Source organism: Aegilops tauschii, chromosome 3 (assembly GCF_002575655.3).
Source record: "Aegilops tauschii subsp. strangulata cultivar AL8/78 chromosome 3, Aet v6.0, whole genome shotgun sequence".
Lineage (NCBI taxonomy): Eukaryota > Viridiplantae > Streptophyta > Magnoliopsida > Poales > Poaceae > Aegilops > Aegilops tauschii.
The window spans coordinates 557,472,393-557,491,556 of NC_053037.3; the positions used below are offsets into that span (position 1 = coordinate 557,472,393).

The 19,164-nt window shown below is 48.0% G+C and overlaps 2 protein-coding genes across 27 annotated transcripts; one reads left to right on the forward strand and one right to left on the reverse strand.

Moving 5' to 3' along the window:
• The first annotated feature begins 312 nt into the window (after positions 1-312).
• LOC109764068 (uncharacterized) lies at positions 313-7,713 on the forward strand. 26 transcript variants are annotated; one of them, XM_073511093.1, is made up of 15 exons: positions 341-825; positions 918-1,052; positions 1,348-1,436; positions 1,532-1,645; positions 2,018-2,308; positions 2,507-2,589; positions 2,666-2,785; positions 2,948-3,071; positions 3,166-3,256; positions 4,110-4,159; positions 4,711-4,793; positions 4,879-4,958; positions 5,135-5,233; positions 5,347-5,538; positions 7,490-7,713. In XM_073511093.1, exons 5-10 carry the CDS (start codon positions 2,282-2,284, stop codon positions 4,130-4,132), a joined length of 468 nt encoding a protein of 155 aa, XP_073367194.1. In that variant the 5' UTR covers positions 341-825; positions 918-1,052; positions 1,348-1,436; positions 1,532-1,645; positions 2,018-2,281; the 3' UTR covers positions 4,133-4,159; positions 4,711-4,793; positions 4,879-4,958; positions 5,135-5,233; positions 5,347-5,538; positions 7,490-7,713. The 26 variants fall into 26 exon arrangements, with proteins under 26 accessions (XP_073367183.1, XP_073367194.1, XP_073367197.1 ...); XM_073511096.1 differs by having other exon boundaries at positions 5,377-5,538; XM_073511087.1 differs by having other exon boundaries at positions 5,135-5,538.
• Positions 7,714-9,417: 1,704 nt separating this feature from the next.
• LOC109764067 (uncharacterized) lies at positions 9,418-11,227 on the reverse strand. The gene is made up of 3 exons (XM_020322908.4): positions 10,801-11,227; positions 10,206-10,400; positions 9,418-10,114 (listed from the first exon to the last, which is right to left on the reverse strand). The coding sequence occupies exons 1-3, from the start codon at positions 11,173-11,175 to the stop codon at positions 9,716-9,718; spliced, it is 969 nt and encodes a 322-aa protein (XP_020178497.1). The 5' UTR covers positions 11,176-11,227; the 3' UTR covers positions 9,418-9,715.
• Positions 11,228-19,164: the final 7,937 nt, after the last annotated feature.

Sequence of the window (19,164 nt, forward strand, 5' to 3'; positions counted from 1 at the left end):
AATTTTTAAGTGGGACTTAGCTGAGAGATTAAACATGGGAAGTGGACTATTAGTCCCAATCCCTCGTTTGGTTTGGGGGTGGGAGTTAGTCGTGGGAATCTTGTTTCGGCAGCTTGCGCGATGGGAGCAACGAACATGTCGATTGCTTTTTTCTTTCTCATTTTCCATTCCCTCCTCCAATTACCACGGCCCCATGGGAAGAGATAAGTGGGAGTTTGACTAACAACTCCCTTTCCCCCTCCATCATCAATTCCCCTGTCCTCCAATCAAACAAGGGAATTTAAACCCATGCCCTCCTAATTCCCATTCCCTAATACTAATTCCCCGAAACAAACAGGCTGCTAGGGAAGGGTCTCTCTCTCGCATCTCTCTCGCGTTGAAGCCGCCGCCCCCTCCCCTTCTCTCGCGTTGAAGCCACTGCCCTACCCCTTCTCGTCGCGCCGCCGCCCCCTCCCCCTCCCCCTTCTCCTCGCGCCGCTGCCCCCTACCCCTCGCGCCGCTGCCCTCAGAGAAGCACCGCTGCGGCTGCTGCTCCTTGTCGCCGCTCCTCACCCACCCACCGCGGCCGCCTCCTCCCTCGGAACCCTAGCCAACCGCACGCAACCCATGGCGTCGCCCAGCTCGCCGCCCTCGGTCATCGCGTCGTCGCGGGGCTCCTCGCGCAAGTGCTGGCCTCTGCCAAGGCCACACCCGAGGCCGACCAGGAGGCCACGGTCTCCAAGCGCTCCCGCAAGAGCACCACGTCCGGGAAGAAGAAGCGCCCAAGGCGGCGGCGGGAAGGAGCCGCAGAATTGGTGATAGTCTCCCTGCTTCACCCACTGCTAGGTACCTCTTCCTCCTCAGCTGCATATGCTTTTGATTATTTGGTTCCTTGCTTTATGTGGGATCTGATAACATTTTGTTTATATATTCGTTAGATGTACCAGCAGCAGAAGCAAACCTCCCCTCCGCTCATTGTTGGTGGTTTAGACTCGGGTTGTCGATGTAGATCGATCCAGGGCCCCCCTCTTCAGTTATTTTGCTTGGTGGTATGTGGATCTTCTCGTGCACTGGTGAGCCACCCGTTTTACTCCACCTTTTCCCCTGATAATCAGTGCAATTCATGCATTGCTTTGTGCTCAGTTGATGTGGAATGTGCTTAATCTTTCCCAGTAGAAAGCTCAGTATTGCTATGTGTTGTTCAGCACTGGCTCATGATAATGAATGGTTCCTGTTTAGGACAAATTAATCACTCATTGTTTTTCCAGAGTGAGTTATAATCAATAATAATTGTTCCCTTTGTGAGTGAGCTTATTGTTCTTTTTTTATTTGCATAATGGGGAGCTGATGAACCCTGGGTCCCGACAGATATACCTGAGGTTGATCGGAAGTATGGGGATCGCCCTATTGATGCAGTAGACCTTCGAAGCGAAGCAGAATTCGACAAGGCTGAAAAAGTATCTCCGTTTCAAATTATTTCATTTGCCTCCTTTCGCTTTGCAGGAAGGGCTCAGTTTTTGTTCTATGGTTCTTATTCTTGCCATTGTTACAGGCTAGGGAGAAGTTGGTACTTGTTCTCCAGGACACATGCTTGAACTATCGAGCTATCGATCTGCGGACACCTGCAAATCAAGCAATCTTCTGCATCCAATGCCATGTTGAGAACGTGAGTACTATTTATCCTTGTTTGCACTGACCGATTGTCACCATTCATGCAGTAAGGCACACTCCTGTAACAAATGACATCCTCTGTTACGGCTAGCACCATGTATATTGTTATTATTATTAAATAAAAGCAGGTCCGATCACTGTTTATTCTTTCATCTTAGTATTTCCATCTACCAAGCTGCAAAAGGCACCTTGCACAAACCTATATTTAACATGCAGCATGAGATATTCTTCATCAAAATTATGCTTATGCTCGTGACATTCATGTTGCATATCATGCAGATTGATTTTGTTATGTATTTCTGTAGCATGTAATTCTTATTTTCTTCTTTTGGTTCATGCATGGAATGATTGCTGGATACACATGCAGAAATTCAGGGAATCTTTGTTCTTCGGAGAATTTTATCGGGATCCAGCACAGTCCAAAGTTGATTGGTGGTCCAGGTGGAAGGTGGTGCATCTGTATTCAATCTGGAGTATAATGGCCAGCCTGCTTGTTTAGCACAATCTCCCCAATTATACAAGAAGATGAGCATCTGTGGTGGCTTTGGCCGCGTGCTTGAGGTTGGTCCTGTATTTAGAGCAGAAAAACACTCACAGGCAGCTGTGTGAGTTTATTGGGTTGGATGCAGAGATGGAGATCAAGGAGCACTACTTTGAGGTAAGGAAGAAGGTCTGGAGGAAATAAGTCTTTATTTAGTTCATTTATTGAAGTGTTGGTGACATTTGAGAACCATAGGCATGTCCTGTTGTAGCATGTTTCTCCGTCGTGTTATGTCTCCACATTATACATGAATGTCATAAATATCGCTCTACTTTAGCCCCTGTTCTAAGCATTGAAATTTATTCCAACGATTAGTTTCTGCAGGGAGAACATGATAAGAGACGCACATCTGAAAAGATTGCTGATGATCAGTTATTTGCTTCTGCGCCATTTGACAGGTAAATCTGCTGTATTTATATATTGATGTTCCTATTGTGCTTGATCAAAAAGTTGACACCTATCTTGTGGGTTTAGGCCAAGCAATGGGCTTCGGAATATGGAACAACCAAAAAAATACCCAAATATGTCAACACTCGTGTTACAGAGGTGTTCCCAGTTAAAAAATCCAGAAACATTGGAGAGGAAAACTATAAGGTTAGACATCCGAGACATTATTCATTTTGATGGGCTTACTGATGCTCACAAGTCTTGACAGTATAGTAGTTTTGATATATAGTTGAAAACAGGATGATTTACCGAATAATGAGAAGTTTCCCAAATTTGCTGATACTGTAACTACTCCACTATCGCTACCAGCTCGCCTGACTCCTCTACCCAGCAAGAGAAGATGAAGGAGAAATTGTGCAGCCTCCATCCCTGTCCAACGTGTTGTGCGTTGCAGGAGGAGCGAGCGGACGCCGGAGACTGGCAACAAGCCGAGGTGAGCCCCCTCCTCCTTTCCCTGCATCGTTTTTCTTTTGGAGATGCTTCCTTTTCTTGACTTGGCCTGCTGTCATGCGTGCGTCCATGTCCAGGTTGGAGCGGTGATGGTGGCTGCAGCGGGAAAAACCGCGCCGGCAACAAGCACAATTCCTCATCTCTGTCTCCAACGAAAAGGATCATCTGGTGACAAACACCTCCTCCTTCTCTTCTTTGTATGTGCTGGGTATTTTGCTGGTAGATAGATAGAAGTTGTTTCAGGACAGGGTATTTTGCTGGGGAAGCAGACTCTGTGGTCTGTACTGTATGTGCCTGTAAAACTGTTTATTGCTATTGCAACTGAAGCTAGCTCTGTATAAAAGGGCTTTTGGTTGTTTAAGGTTCCACTGAAAAGTATGTTTATTTCAGTCCATATCTTAGCCACAGTATGTTGTGCTATACTAAAATCTGCCTGGAAAATACATGGCCTATAAATGATACAGTTGTTTTGGTCAGGAAATTTGGGTGATTTTGTTTGTGGTGCTCAAAATTTCACTTCAACTTTTTAGTTCCATTCTTAGCGATGGAATGTTGTGTGATGCTAAAACCTGCCTCGAATAGATAGATGGCACATAGATGGATGATGAAATTGTTTCAGTCTGGATATTCCGCTTTGAAAAATTGTCACGTAGCAGGAAAGTTCTCTGTATATGTTGTCAAACTATTTATTTATTATATTGCAAGTGAAAGTGAAGATTCTTATGAGGATATATAGTTTGTACGCTGCTTGCTGCATGTGAAGATCCGTTTTTTGTGGGGGAAGTTCTTATGGGCATAGATAATGAGTACCAACTATTGTACACTGCTGATGGACCACGTAGACTCCAGTACAAAACAAAGAGTTGAACTGATCCGTTGGGCCCAAAAACGAACAAGTGGATCTGATTGTTAGATTTTAATTTGATTTTGGACATTGTCGTACCTAGCTATATATAGTACGGCGTACTTTCTTTGTTCTCCTGTTGCTAAATCTTTGTGTTTCTTTTTTCCTTTTGCTCAGGGCCCTATGCTACTATTGCTTGAGTGAGAGTAGTGCCAGTGCTTCACAAGGTAATGTCACCTCCTCTGAAAATTAGTTGTCTACTATTGGTGTCAAGATCTTGCTCCAAGTTAGATCATGGGAATTTGGAATCAAACTCCATTTAGAGCCAAAGCACCATAGTTGTAGAAGTACATGAATCCCCTTTCTTTCTGTCCACTTTATCTCTTAGTGACAAGCATACTGGACCATGATGTTGCTATTGGTTGTGAATCAGAGCAGTACATATAGCTCATTATATGCTAATTACATTTATTAGACTCTGCTGCTACAATTAGACTACATGTGCAGGCTATAGAGAAGTTCAGAATGTGCATTACATTTATTATACTCTGCTGCTACCATTAGACTACATGTGTAGGCTAGAGAGAAGTTCAGAAGGTGTATCCGTCTCACAAGGATATGCTGCTACAATTAGACTCTGCGTATCTATGAATATGTTGCTTCCAAATCTGCATTTATCTCTCTGCAATATGCTCATTTTCTATATAGTTTTAAAGTTTACATCTCATGTATATTTATTGTATACCTCTCATGTGTTTTTTCCTGGATTTTACTTTAGGATGTGTGTGCTAATGTGTAGAGATTGAACGGAATCTGCTTAGACTATTTATTGGGTTCGGCACTAATAAATCATAAATCATGGTATGAGACTATGGGTATACTTTTACAGTTTACTTAATTTTCTACCCCCATTGATATAGCATATCCTCTTTGTATTATCTCACAGGATTCTTTACTAGCAGTTAAAATATCCTATACAATCTGGAAAAGAGATAGCTTAAATGGATGCATGTTTTCTCAAATTAGGTTTGCCCCTACTGTGTTTATTAATGCGATGCTTCCTTCCATGACTAAACAAGCTGATGTTTGGTGAATCCTTTATAGTCTTGCATTGTGAAATTAGTTCGTGTGTCTTGCTATGGTCAATTCCTATGTATGTATTGTTTTGTTTCTGTGGTTTTAACTTATGTACGCCAATGCAGTGAGAGCTCGGTGTCGTATCCGCTGGCTGAGTGGCAAGCTGGAGCTGCAGGTCGCTGAACATGGTGGTCCTACTGTGAGGATCTCGTGTATCATTCTGTGTGTGTATCTCTCAGTCCCGTTCCCCTTTATGGTCATCATTCATGCCTGTAGGGATCACTAAGATTTTTCTTGGTTTTGTTGTTGTCGATTGCTGTGATTGTTACTGCAATAGTGGATCATATATATACACTTGGCAACTCAGTTTAGGATATCGCTTGGTGGCCAGAAGGAGGCGAGCGACAGCCCCACCGTTGAACCACTCGTTGATGACGCCGGCGGCGACGACCGGATCCTGGGCGTCCCCTCCCCTTCCCGCCAGATCCGTCAAGGTCCAGTGGACGGCAGGGACCATCTCCGGTAGCCGGTAGGTCCTCTCTCCAGCTCACCTTCCCCCACCGCCCCTTCATGGCACTGCTGCTTTGTCTTGCTGGACCTGCGTGCTCGTTCGTCGCCTGACCGCGTCATGGCGGTGCTGCTTTCTCTTACCGAAAAAGGCTTCCGCCCCGCTTTATATATAAAGCAAAGATCCACAGTGCCCGATACAACCGCACTCACCCACCACAAACACACACACGCACCCAAGGCAGGATACATAGGCGCTGAGCGCAGCAACACACACCCTAGCACTACATGAGCCGCCGGGCGCTTCATCCGAAGAAGGGAAGCCGCATATGACGAACCGTGGGCTCCAAAGCGGTGCCTTCAGGAAGGATACGGCACCGGAGCGTCGCCACTGCCCGATCCGAGGATCAGAGTTTCCCCTGGAGCACCACGACGGGCAGTGATAGCCGCGACGACGCCTTCAAGAAGGGAGCGATCTTCGCCGTCGCCAGTCCGTCCGAAGATAGAGAGGTTTTCACCCCGGCCAACATTCACCGCCACCGAACGCCACACCCCGGCTACCACGCCGCCCACACGGCCGTAGTAGCCGGGCAGCACCGAGGCACGAGCTCTGCCCAAGAGCACCGCGCCACCACCACCAGGGCCGCCGCCCCGGAATCCAAGACCTTGACACCGAGTCCCCCGAGCCCCACCGCAGAGACGGGCGGAAAGGATCTGCCTTTCACACCCCTGGCCGGTCCCAACGCCGAGACCCAATAGGCCGGCCACAACAAGCCTCCATCGAGCCGTCCTGCTACACCGGGCGCGAGACGAGCGCAGTCCTGCCGCCGGACGCGAGACGGGCCGGTCCTGCTGCCGGGCGCGAGACGAGCGCAGTCCTGCTGCCGGGCGCGAGACGAGCCGTTCCTGCTGCCGGGCGCGAGACCAGCTCGGTCCTACGTCACCGGGTGCGAGACGGATGATGGACCGCAGCCGGGAGAAGGCCAGCCCTTCGGTGAGAGAAGCGAACGGACGCCAAGGAGAGGGGTCGAAGGCCGATACAGGCAGCCTACAGACGGACCGACGCCAGGAAGATCTGGGATCTGGCCGCCGCCGCAATCAACCTGCCACCACCACCGGCAGCAGCTAGTGCGCCGCCGTGGCCCACGGACATGGCCACGACCACATCCGGTCGCAGCCCGCCCCGCGCCGCCCTTCGCCCCCACGCCCGCCAGACCAGAATGGTGCTGGACGGGGCCGCCGCCGCCAAGCACGCACCACCGCCCCCGCTGCCACGGACGACCACCGCCGGACCCCACGGCGCCGTCTGCAGTCCTCGCCGCCCACAGCCCGCGTCGCGACGCGGCTATATCTGGCGGAGCTGCGTTGACCCGCACCATCCGCCACCACCGGCCGCCCAGCACGCTCCGCCACCACGACGCCCGTCGCGCAGCCAGCAAGAGGTCGTCGCCGCACAGCTCCGGCTCCCCGCCACGCCGCAGCGCCCGCCGCCAGCGCCGCACCCCAGCCCGGCCGCCCCGTCCCGCATCAGGGCCCCGCGCGAGAGGACGAGATCTCCCCGCCGGCACCAGCCGCGCTTCGCCCGGCTGCGCCCCCTGGCGGCGGCGAGGGAGGGAGGAGAGGAGGGGGAGCCCCGGCTGCGGTGACTAGGGTTCCCTCCTGGCCGCCCGCGGGGGGGACGCAGGAGGGTCGCGTATCCTCCTTGAGACAACAGCTCCCGTGCCGTCAGCGGCCCCGTGTGTGTCGTGCTCGTGGACAGCTCTTGCGTGCGTCCTGATCGTGGCCGGCGCTTGCTGCTATTTTTGCTGTGTGCCGTGTGTTGCTACTGCTGCTGCTTGCCGGCCGTTGCGCACGTCCTACTTGTGGCCGGCCTTGCTGCTCATGGCCTACAATTTCTGCTATTGTTGTTTTGTGCCTTACTGCTCCTGCTGTTGTTTGTTATGCTCCCACTGAATTATATATTTTTTGTGCAGATGACGGAGCCGCCACCCTCCCGAGGCTCCCTTTGTCTATATAATGACTCTGACATTGTGTGTCTATGATGTGATGACTTATCCTGTTGGTTTACTTTTGCCAAAAATGCTACTTTGCTTTTTGTATGATTGATTGCGTTGCCCTTTGGCATTGCTTGGAGGGATGTTATGTATTGGGCACAAATTATGTTATATATAAAGGCAATGCTGTACTTTTGATGTAATTTCAATACATTTAACTGATCCACTACTGTCGCAACAATAGATATGTTGTTTATACGTCCGGGCAATGTGTTGAGCCATACGTCTGACAAAGGTATGCATTCCTCCATGTACCACTTACCTCTCCTGCGATGCTTTCCGTGCTTTGTATTTCAAGTATTGGATAAAGGGCAGTGCTTACTTAGGCCATTTTGATCGCGATATGCTGTGTCTCGCTCCTATCACAATTGAATATTTCTTCTTTGATGTATTATTGTCATACATGAATACACATGATAAACCTGGACATTTGGATTGTTACTAAGTATTCCTTTCTTGACCATAACGTTTGGACCGGCACCCTCACGCTAGAGTGCGATACCGATCTAGTCATATATTCGGTGCGGCAGTCCAGCTTGCCATGCCTGCCTGCTGCCGTTCTGGGCTGGCGGTCCTGGTGAACATTTCCTTGTTTCCAGGCACTTCATTCACGGCCATGGGGCATTTGGTATGACATCATTTATTGAGAAAATTTTAGAGAATGAGCCTTCTATTAATGTGAAGACTCAGATGCTCTTTGGCCACCTAGAGTCAGTCAATCATCTGGATTGTTCTTCATTAACATGCCGCTGGCAGATCCACCATTCCAGCCATATACTCCCTCCATTTTTATATACAAGGCCACAAACCAATATTACAGGTACCAAGGTAGAAACTAATGGTCATTTAAGCCAATGTTGCAAACTAGTCTTTTCTCCTCGCTTGACGTGTTAATTAATGTGTATTTTCCTCTGCAACGCACAACAAGACAACTCTCTCACTCCTCAGTTCAACTGTGTGCATAGGTACGATCAAATGAGTGTTAAGTATCAGAACAGTAATTCTGAAAGATGACTCGGTTACTGCAAATGTCAATACATCTCAGTTCAACTGTTCTTCAGTCACCTACATAGTTTACATAGGTAAAGTCAAATGTATATTAAGTCTGCTCTGAGCTAGAATCCTGCCACCATTTATTTTTTGGGTGTGTAGTTTCTTTAGAATTGTGGAGAACTATCATGCAGCTGACTGGTTTTAGAGGGGATATCAGTATGTTGTCCTCCTCTGAATGCTGGTCTAGGGGTGATAGTTTTGCTGCTATTAATATTATTCATGCAGCTGGTCTTTGGACTATCTGGAATTTAAGGAATGACATGGTTTTCAACCACACTCCTTGGCCTGGTCTACAGGTTTTTTGGTGCAGGACGGCAGCAAGTCTTTCTCTATGGGAGCGGCTGTCCTCCGACTGTGTGAAATCCCAACTGCAAAACATGGCGCAAAAGCTGGAAAAGAAGACAAGGGAGCCGCCGCTACTGATGTGGCCAGACCCAGGCTGATTGAGTCTTGGGGGCAATGCGACGATGCTCATTCCCCGAGTAATGCAGTTTGTGCAAGTGTCCCTGGAGCTGCGGTTATGTAATATGTGTGTGGGAGCTCTGATAGTTTCAGATTTGTGTCTGTGCTGCTAGAGTCGCTGCATTACTCGAGTTTACCTCTGTTTGTTTCAGTTTCTTTTGTTATGTCCTACTAGTTTTATTTAGTCCTTGCTGAGGTAGCGGTGGGGCTGTCCTCCGCGCGCTGAATTGGTGTATGTGAGACAATTTGGTTTCTTTGCTATGCAATGGAACCGGAGCCCTGGTGCTCTTTTCCTCGAAAAAAATGTATATTAAGTAGTATCAGAACACCAATTCCGAAAGACAGATCCGTTACTGCATTAAATATCAGAGGAAATGTGAACACATCTCAGTTCTACTGCTCTTCAGCTAACGTACAAAATAAAATGCAAACCACAAGCCCTTTAAGAAGACATAGATAAAAGTAAGCACGTATCACTTCTATGTCAACAGGTGCAAGTAACACAAAGCAATTTGAACATACGAACCTTGGGTCATGGCTTTTCTCTACTTATAGCTGGGGGCAAAACTATGGAAAATTTCTACTTGTAGCTGCCTAGCTGGAGGAAAAGTATGGACAAGACTAGTCACCTCAGAAGCTTATCTCGCGTCTCTCAGCATAGAACTTTCCAATTGTTGCTTGTTCCTGGGGTAACAGAGCAAGCCACACTCCAGTATCAGCACCTTCCTCGGCTGAAATGTTCCCTTCCCAATCAGTCATGGCAGTCTTTACCCAGCCAGGACAGAAACAGTTGATGTAAATCTTTTGGCCTTCAGACCTGTCAGATAACCTCCTTGCCATGAGTCTTGTATACACATTAACAGCAAGCTTTGAGACCGAATAGTCCGTGTACATCTGAGGCCACTCAATGGAGGACCAACTATTTTGCTTCACTTGTTCAAGGAATTTGATGACCATCCCATCAATCAATTCCTCAGATAAGCAATCATCAGTTAATAGTTGCTCTCTTAGGATCGCATCGCCGATTTTCTGATAGGTTAAAAAAGAGAAAAAAAAAACAAGTCAAGGACAATTCAGAATGGATCACTTGGGAAAAAAAGAAGTTAATGGTGAAACTTACATTGCGTCTGCCATTGGCCCTACCAAGCCTTGAGCTCACATTCACTATCCGGCCACCATACGGAGAAGGTTTCAGTAATGGTAGCATGGCTTCAATCACGCGCTTTGTACCAAAATAATTTGTCTCAATTACTTGCTCTGCAAATTCAACAGAGTTATCTGCTCCCCTGTTGAAGTTTACACCTGCATTGTTAATCTGTAGCTGGGTTACCAGAGATATTCAGACAAAAATCTGCCAGTATCAGCACCTAACCACTCATTGCATATCGGTTTCCTCCTTGCTTTGTGCAGAACCTATGTATCATATTCTCACATATACGAAACTGAATATCATTTTTAGACTGCCCATGTCCAAGCTATTTTCTGCTAAATATTCAGACTTCTATGCATGGTAGTAGGAATCTTTTTAACATAAATATCCAGAACTTAATGCAGCTTAGGCAATTAGGCGCCACTACTTTCAGCTGCTCCATCACTCAATTGGACAGAGATGAAGTAAAATTGAAACCACAGCCGTGTATGAAATTGTCGAAACCAAATTGAAGCGTTCCATAGTAGTACTGTAGAGGAAGAGCATGGCAGTTGTGGAGGCTCACAAGGACATGGATGCCGCCGTGGGTCCGCGCCGTCCAGGCGGCGAAGGCCTCGACGGACGCGGCGTCCGCCACGTCGAGCTGCCGCCACTCCGCGCTCGCCGCCTCCTCCTCGCGGAGGATCCTCTCCGCGGCGTCCCTGCCCCGCGCGGCGTCGCGCGAGGCGAGGACGACGTGGAGGCCGTGGAGCGCGAGCTGGCGGGAGATCTCGTAGCCGATGCCGCGGCTGGCCCCCGTCACCACCGCCACGGCGCGCGCCGGCGCGAGGCCGTCCCACCACCGCTGGTGGGGCTCGTATGGTACGGCGCGGAGGAGCGTGACCTCCTGCCGCCGCTCCTCCCGGCGCTCCCTCGCCGCCGCCTTGCCCTTCTTCCCCATCTCTCTCTCCCTCTGCTATACTGTGTTCGCCGGAATCGAAGTTTTTTTTTCTTTTTTGAGAACTCGGAACCATAGCCCCAAGAACATTACGAGCAAATAAGAGTCCATGGGCTTGTTTACGGTGGGCCGTTAGCGTGGTCAGCTCAAATGTCTTTTTAATGCTCAACGCGGATTTATGTAAATAAAAAGGTAGTCGCTCAAATACTATTTTTTTTGCGGAAAGGATCAGATTTATTATCAAGTCATTGGAAGTACAAAGCATCATAATAAAAATTATATCAAGATTCCGAGACCACTGTTGCCGCTAGAATGAGGCGTTGGCGCGCCGTTATCATTGTTTCCCTACCGGAGCCGGCTTGACCTTTTCGATGACAGCACCGGCGGTCTGCGTGCACGTGCCCCTAAGGACCAGCGCCTGGAGCCGCATTCGTCGTCGTTGAACCATTGCATAGACCTGAAGCAGCTGACACCAAATCGCGCCACATGACAAGAAACCCTAACCTCACCGCCCCAAGTAGACGACAGGAATCTACACCGGAGCTCCGTCCACTACATCCAAATAGACAAACTCGAGGAGGATCGAAGTCTGGAAGACAAATTTGAAGAAGAAGCGACACCATCTGCCGGAGCGCCACAACTACGAGGACTAAAAATCATAACCTAAACTACTAACCGGAGAGGAGGCACCGGGATCCTCCTCCCCGCCATAGGCCACCGGAGCGACAAACAAAGGGGAGGCAAATTCATAGACTCGCCAATGAAGTCTAAAAGGGAGGGAAAGAGAGAAAGTTGGTCGCTCAAATACTAATGGCAAAGAAAAAGTGATGAACATTCTCAAGAAAAAAACCGAAGTGACAAACATATGCCATGAAGGTGGCGTAATGTGCCCTTGGATGACATGTTCTTTTTAAGAAGTACTACTCCGTTCACAAATATAAGACGGTGTGGATATTTTTTTATATGGACTGAAATGAATTAACAAATGCATTAAAACAGGTCTATATACATTCAATTAGTAAAACTATGTTAAAACATGTTATATTTTTGAACCGAGGTAGTACTACATTCTCTCGCTGTTCCATCATATATCTGGTTATTTGAAGTTAGAACCACATAAACAGAGAGTGGGACGGAATCATTATTATGTAAGCATATATATAGTAGCAAGCTGTGTATATTCACCACTTCAGCATACAGGCTCGTGTCTAGTCGCACAGGTCGACTGAAACGAAGTACTTACAACCGATCTTATTCATACGTGAGAGGGTCCGGGGTGGAATGTGCGCGGTGAACGGATTATACATGCGGTGCGTATGCGTTGATACTCCATATGATGTCATACATTTCGAGGCCATGTATAGTTCATCGCTAGCCGGATGGATTGATTGGGAATCAGAGCCCCTGGGTGGTGCAGTCGGTGGCGCAGAAGACGGCGTGGTTGGTGCATCCGAGGTAGCAGATGGGCATGGTCCCTCCGGTGGCCGTGTTGTAGCAGTCAAGGAGGCACGATGCGACCTTCGTCCCGCACCCGCCCATGCACTGCGTCAGCCCCGCCGGCTGGGCCCGGACGCCGCGGCGACCGCCGGCAGCAGTCATCTCATGGCCGCCAGCGGCCGCGTCGACCGCGGCGGCGCCGGTGGCCACCAGCGCCAGCAGGAGCAGCGCCGCAGCAGCTGCCGTCGTGGTCGTGGCGCCGGTGCGTGCCATCCTCGCGTCTGCGTGCGTGCGTGCGTGCGTAGGGTCTCTGCTTCTTGTCTTGTCTCGTGTGTGCGGTGTGGGGGAGATGCAGAGGTGTGCTGGGTTCGATCGCTTTTTATATAGGTGCTGCAGAGCATCGGGGGGGAGGGTGCAGGGGAGAAATGTATGAGCTCTGTCTCCGTGGAGCAAGCAAGGTGGCATGCGATGCAAATGCAGTAAGTGTGAGCAACAGAAACCGGCCCTTTTCTTGTCAAACTGCACTACTGCTTTTTTTTGCAGATAAGAACTTTTTGTAGTATATAGTATTATTTTCAAAACTGTGCCATCAAGTTGATATGGCCGTTGGTCTAAGCCATCTTCTACGGCAACCTGCAAAAAACCTCCCGCATCAGGGAAAGGGGCCACTCCGCGGACACGGATGCGGGAGGCAACCATCCAACGCTAGACGCATATTTTTTCACAACAAGTCAAACCAATCAGACGAAATTCGTGCAAACAAGTGCGGATTTCATGCAAACTCGATCGGATTTCATACAAACATGACGAATTTCGTACAAACCAAACGCAAACGATTACATTTTGAAAATATATCAACCAAAACTTAAAACTATGTGCATGTATGATCGCGCGGAGCTCCACTCCCACGACACAGATACACTACACTAGTCTATGGCCGGCCGCGGCGGATCCTTTCGTTGCCAGACTGCCAGGAGTGCCGGAGGCATATTCTTTCCCCGTATCTTCCCTATATTCGACTGCGCCGCTCATCGGAGTGTGGCGAAGAGGGTGCTTCAGCCGGAGGGGAAGGGTCCTTCTGTGGACACCCAAGCCAGGGTGGTCTGAGATAAAGAAGAAACCGGGCACGTCACCGGCTGTACAAGCCGGCAACGCGCTGACGGTGGCCTTCCTGGGACCCAAGTACCGGCGGCCTCCCGTGTTCTACTTTCCCTCGAAGTTGCCAGCGGACGTGGACGCGGATGCGCCGGCCACCGACTTGTCGATCTCCTCCGCGCACCCGCCTTCTTTCTCTGTCTGCATGCTACGCGCGCATCGGTGGCGGATGGCGCGGACGTAGGCACTGGAGGGGCGGTACGACACGGCATCGTCCATGCCCGTGCCGCTGTGCTCCCCTCCGTGTCGGCCCGGAGCAACTCGCCACTCATCCGCGAGCTGGCTTGGAGCGGCGAGTTGCTGAACCACGCACCGGATTGGGCCGACAACTTGCTCCGGCGGCGTAGGGGAGGGAGGTGGAGCAGCGAGCTGTCTCGCTCGTATCCGTTGGGCTCGACGGGCTACCATGCTGGCTTTTATACCGGAGAACTCCTCTTCCTGCCCATCGGATACCATCGAAATGGTGGAGAAAATGATGAAGGAGGAGATGAGGGGAGCGACGGAGGGGTGTGATTCTTGCCCGATGCCTACCAATGTTTAAATAGAGGGCAGATGGGAGGAGCTCGACCGGCGTGGCGTTTAATGCCGACCCGCTCCTGAACGGACGTGTGGCCGGAGTAGGTTTCTCAACTTTCACGCGGGGGGTTAATGGAGTGTATGAATACGACGAGGAGGCGTGTTCAGCCGGGCAGCAGCAGGCGGCACCCTCGGCCGGTGCGCCGCTTCAATGGCGAAGGCAGTGAGAGGTCGCGTCCGCCCTGAGCTGTCTTTCAATGCGGAGCGGCGCGCTCTACAATAGCATGAATGCGGGCAGCTGGCGCTAGGCGAGAGCGCGCGCGGGAGGGTGGAGGTTTTTTTTGGTGGGCCAGAATGGTCAGAAGCGGGCTTGAAAGTGGTCCGGACCCCGCAAACTTTCCCACTTTTGTCTCCGGTCTGCGGGAGAAATCGCGTCCGAACCGCTCCGCGAACCGATACAGATCGACATTGGATGGTTTCCGCGGTCCGGACGGTTGCGAGAGGTTTACGGGTTCACCTTCGAGATGTCCTGAGACGCCGACTTAATGTTCTGGTCCGAAAGGTCGTGGGTTCTAATCCCACTGTCAACAAATATTTTACTCTTTTTATCTCGTCCTTTTACTATCGCTATTATTTTTAAAATCCATATAGTATAAGGTGTTTCACATCATTACTTTAGCAAACGTTCCCTTTTCCATTTGTGAAACGGAACTTTTGTGAAGCACTTATTTTTGGGGGAATATGTTACAATCGGATGCGTGCAGTGATCTAGATATCTTCTCAACCTAGCGTCGTTAAATTCACTCGGAATTTAACATGTTTTGCTACTACACGAGACTATTTACATCTTTTTTCTAAGCTGAGGCAAGGGCACATTAGTTAAAAAGGATGTTTTTTTTGCAGGTGAAGAAAAAGGATGTTTTTAAATATGCAAATGACACAACTCTATTCTTAGAAGATAATGTTGACCAAACTAGTCATCTGAAAATGGGTGCTCACTTGCTTTGAACAAGTTTGTGGCATGAAAATCAGCTACAATAAAAGTGAGCTTCTTTCATAGACATGTGGAGGTAATACTATTTAGGTATCCTCGTCCATCATGACATGCTCACGAGGGAGGAAACTAGTTTATCTTAGATAAATTTTTGGAAAGGATAGCAGGCCGGAGAGGCAAGCTTCTCTCTTATAGAGGTAGACTCATTCTCATCAAGACTTACCTGGCTAGTATTCCTATCACTAGTAGAAAACAGGGCTTTCGTTCGGGCCAGATAAGCCCATTAGTCCCGGTTCTTATACGAACCGGGACTAATGTGAGCATTGGTCCCAGTTCGTGCGGCTGAAGGCATTAGTCCCGGTTCAGATGAGCCCTTTAGTCCCGGTTTGAGACACGAACCGGGACTAAAGGGTGCGATGCCCTTTAGTCCCGGTTCGTGTCTCAAACCGGGACTAAAGGTCCCATTTTCAAACTCTACCCCCCCCTCCCCAGTGGATCGCCTTTCCAGTTTTGTAAAAAGCAAAAGAAAATGATAAAAACTTCAAAAATTAAAATCCTTTGAGATGTAGTTATGTTACTACATCTACTAGTTCGGAAAATTTCAAAATTTAAATTCGGACATGTTTTGCAAAAAGTGTATGGAAAATGTAAAACGGCTATAACTTTTGCATACGGTGTCAGAAAAAATGTATAATATATCAAAATGTTCAGCACGAAAATCCGCATCAGGTTTTGACCGCCTACGGCCTGTTTGCAAATTTTTAGAATCCTCAAATTCCAAAAGGAAAAAAAGATATGCTCAAATTTTAGTTTTTTTGAATTTTGGTTAAATCTGGTCAAACTATGGTCAAACTACTTATTCAAGAAGTATTAGTGTTACTACATAATTATTCAAAAATATTAGTGTTACTAAATAATTATTTCAATTTTTTTGAATTTTGGTCAAACTGTGGTCAAACTACTTACTCAAGAAATATTAGTGTTACTAAATAATTATTGTTTTTTAGAATAATAGTTTCAAACTTAAACAGTGAAACGTGTGACTTCATGCTCAAGCTAAACTCATGAGAGTTAATAGGATTGACATCTTACTATTATCAGGAAAACAACAAGTGCAGACTTGGAAATCGGAGAGAATAGAACCCGAAAGTTAAGCGTGCTCAGGCTGGAGTAGTGAGAGGATGGGTGACCGGCCAAGAAGTTAGTGAATTTGGAATGATGAGAGGTGATTAGAGATTAGAGGTTAAATAGAGCAGTGATGAGGGGTGATTAGAGATTAAATTGAAAATAATTCAAAAATTTAAAAATCAGAAAAAAAATTCAAGAAAAAATCTCCTTACCAACCGAGACTAAAGGTGGAGCTCCAGGCAGCGGTCACGTGGAGGGCCTTTAGTCCCGGTTCGTATAAGAACCGGGACTAAAGGGGGGAGGGGCCTTTAGTAATGACCCTTTAGTCCCGGTTCGAGAACCGGGACTAAAGGCCCTTATGAACCGGGACTAATGGCCCTTTTTCTACTAGTGTATTTACCTGATCTCCTTTTCCAAATTCCCTAAATAGGCCACTGAACTAATAAATACTTAGATCGCTCATTCTCTATGGAAGAATTTGAAAGCCATTTGAAATTGCATTTAGCTTATTAGATATTAGTTTGCATGAAAATAGTTCGGGCTTGGGGCCCCCAATATCCAGAGATTAATATCTGCCTACTATGATATTGGATCAAAAGATACTCTGAGTTGATCTGTGAGGCATGGTTGACCACTTGTGTGGATTCGTTTCATGGCACAGAGCAAAAGGGCATGACATTTTTGGCAAAGTGTGCATGATTGGTTTCATGAAAGAAAGTACGATCCATACTGCACGGAAGTGATCCATGATCGCAATCCGAAGTCGCTAGCCCATCTATGTTACATCAAGACTCAATTAGTTTTGAGACTCGTACAAACAAGTGCAAAACCATTGACCAAATGGCACATCACTCCTTGAGCTCGTAAGTTTCATGGCTTGTTGCTCTATAAGCAAGGTTGTCGGAATCGTGTTTGTCAACCGGATAGGAGTTTCGATGGCAGGATCACAAATCGTAGAATCTTAACTATTAAAATCATGAAAAACATAGATTCTACTAACCAAAATCGTAGAATCTGAGTGGTTAGTTTGGATCGTAAAGTCATAGAATCGTACAATGTAATCGTGATTCTGATAACCTTGTTTATAACGAAGAAGTTTGAGGACATCATGACCAAGAAAGCAGAGGAGAAGAAGCTATGAGGTCAAGGAGGAAAAGAAGGCAGAAAGGTATGATGGACATGTAAACGCAAGAAGCTCAACCTCGAGGAGAAGAAGCTTACAACGAAGGCCGTTTTCAAGAAGTCCAAGATGTTTATCCTGAAGGCGACGGACTTGAATCCCGACACGGCCAAGTATATGCAAGACTACCATGGTACAATGCTGAAGCTCTTAGCGCAAATGGATGGTGAAAAGGAGGCAAAAAATTAAGGCCTTTGGCATGGACAGTTGGACTGGGAGCTATTGAGATCGATGGATGTAAAAATTGGCTGAACATCCGGTGCTTGCATATATTAGCAACTATTTAAATGTATGGTTAAATTACGATTGATGTAGATATCCATGTTAAAGGAGGGAAGCCGGGTAAATGACAAATATTTGACGCTTGTGGTTAGACGATCGACACCCTGTCCGCTAATCCCAAACAGGTCCAAACATATATCGCAGACATTTGGTGATATCCATTTAACGCATCTCCAACGCGGATCAGCAAATTGTACGCAAAATGTTCAGCACGGTCCAAACACTTTTAAACATCCAACAAGACAAGTTTGGTGGCCACGTTTGGATGGTCGGCCTTACGCTCGGCCGCCCGGCTACGATTTTGGTTCTGTTCGTTTGGGACTAGGGTTTGAGTTGGATGGATGCTTATATTTTTGGACATAGAACAGACGTTTATATTTTATTTTTTCCATTTTCTGTTTTTTCTTATTTTTTCTGTCTTTTCCTTGAATTTTTAGACCAAAAGCCCACAAGGCCGAAACGCAACACAGGTCGGCCAACAGCCGTGCCATGTTATTTCTTTTGCGAAGCCTCTCTATCACTTCGCCCGTTCGCCCTCTTCTCTCCCCGCCCCGACAAATCTGGCCCCTGCTCCCGGCCGCGGCCGGCATCACCTTCCTCCGGCAGCGCGCGCCCTGCTCCTGACCGCTTCCGCCGTCATCTGCTGCCGGCGGCGCCCCCCGCCACCTCCACTCCCTGAACTATGCGACGCGCGTGGCAACCCCCTGCGAGAGCTGCGCGCGGGGCGCCCTCCTGGTGGACGACCACGAGCCACACGGTCGTCGCGAGCATGAGCGCCGACCAGATGTGCTGAATGCGGCTGAAGTTCAGGTTGAAATGGGCGCAGATTTGAATGCAGGCCGCCAGGTATGGATGCTTTCCCCATACCAACTTAGTGTACCGCTTTAATGATTAGCTGAACCTGGATTACCTCCATTATTATTACTACTAGAATGCATAGCACGGATTTCTGCCCATGGATTTACTACGAATTGACTGAAGTCTGCTGTGCTTGTTGAACCAGGTACGTATTAAACTGAACAGAAAACTTGCGTTCTGATAAGACTTCTCTTTCCACAACAGACAACCAAACTTTCCATAAGTAAAAAGATCGTACGGTCAAACTTATCCCTGATCAGTGTACGGCTATGATAAGAAAAAAAACTACTTTTAACTCATACTCCCTCCGTTCCTAAATATAAGTCTTTGTAGAGATTTCACTATGGACCACATACGGATGTATGTAGATGCATTTTAGAGTATAGGTTCACTCATTTTACTCCGTATGTGGTCCATAGTGAAATCTCTCCAAAGACTTATA

Coding starts and splice junctions, on each gene's coding strand:
- LOC109764068 (XM_073511082.1), top strand. CDS start 2,282: ATGGAGATCAAGGAGCACTACTTTGAG. Junction 2,590..2,665: donor GCTTCTGCGCCATTTGACAG/GTAAATCTGCTG, acceptor TTGTGGGTTTAG/GCCAAGCAATGGGCTTCGGA. Junction 3,257..4,109: donor CCAACGAAAAGGATCATCTG/GTGACAAACACC, acceptor CCTTTTGCTCAG/GGCCCTATGCTACTATTGCT.
- LOC109764067 (XM_020322908.4), bottom strand. CDS start 11,175: ATGGGGAAGAAGGGCAAGGCGGCGGCGAGGGAGCGCCGGGAGGAGCGG. Junction 10,401..10,800: donor ACGGCGGCATCCATGTCCTT/GTGAGCCTCCAC, acceptor ACCCAGCTACAG/ATTAACAATGCAGGTGTAAA. Junction 10,115..10,205: donor GGGCCAATGGCAGACGCAAT/GTAAGTTTCACC, acceptor TTAACCTATCAG/AAAATCGGCGATGCGATCCT.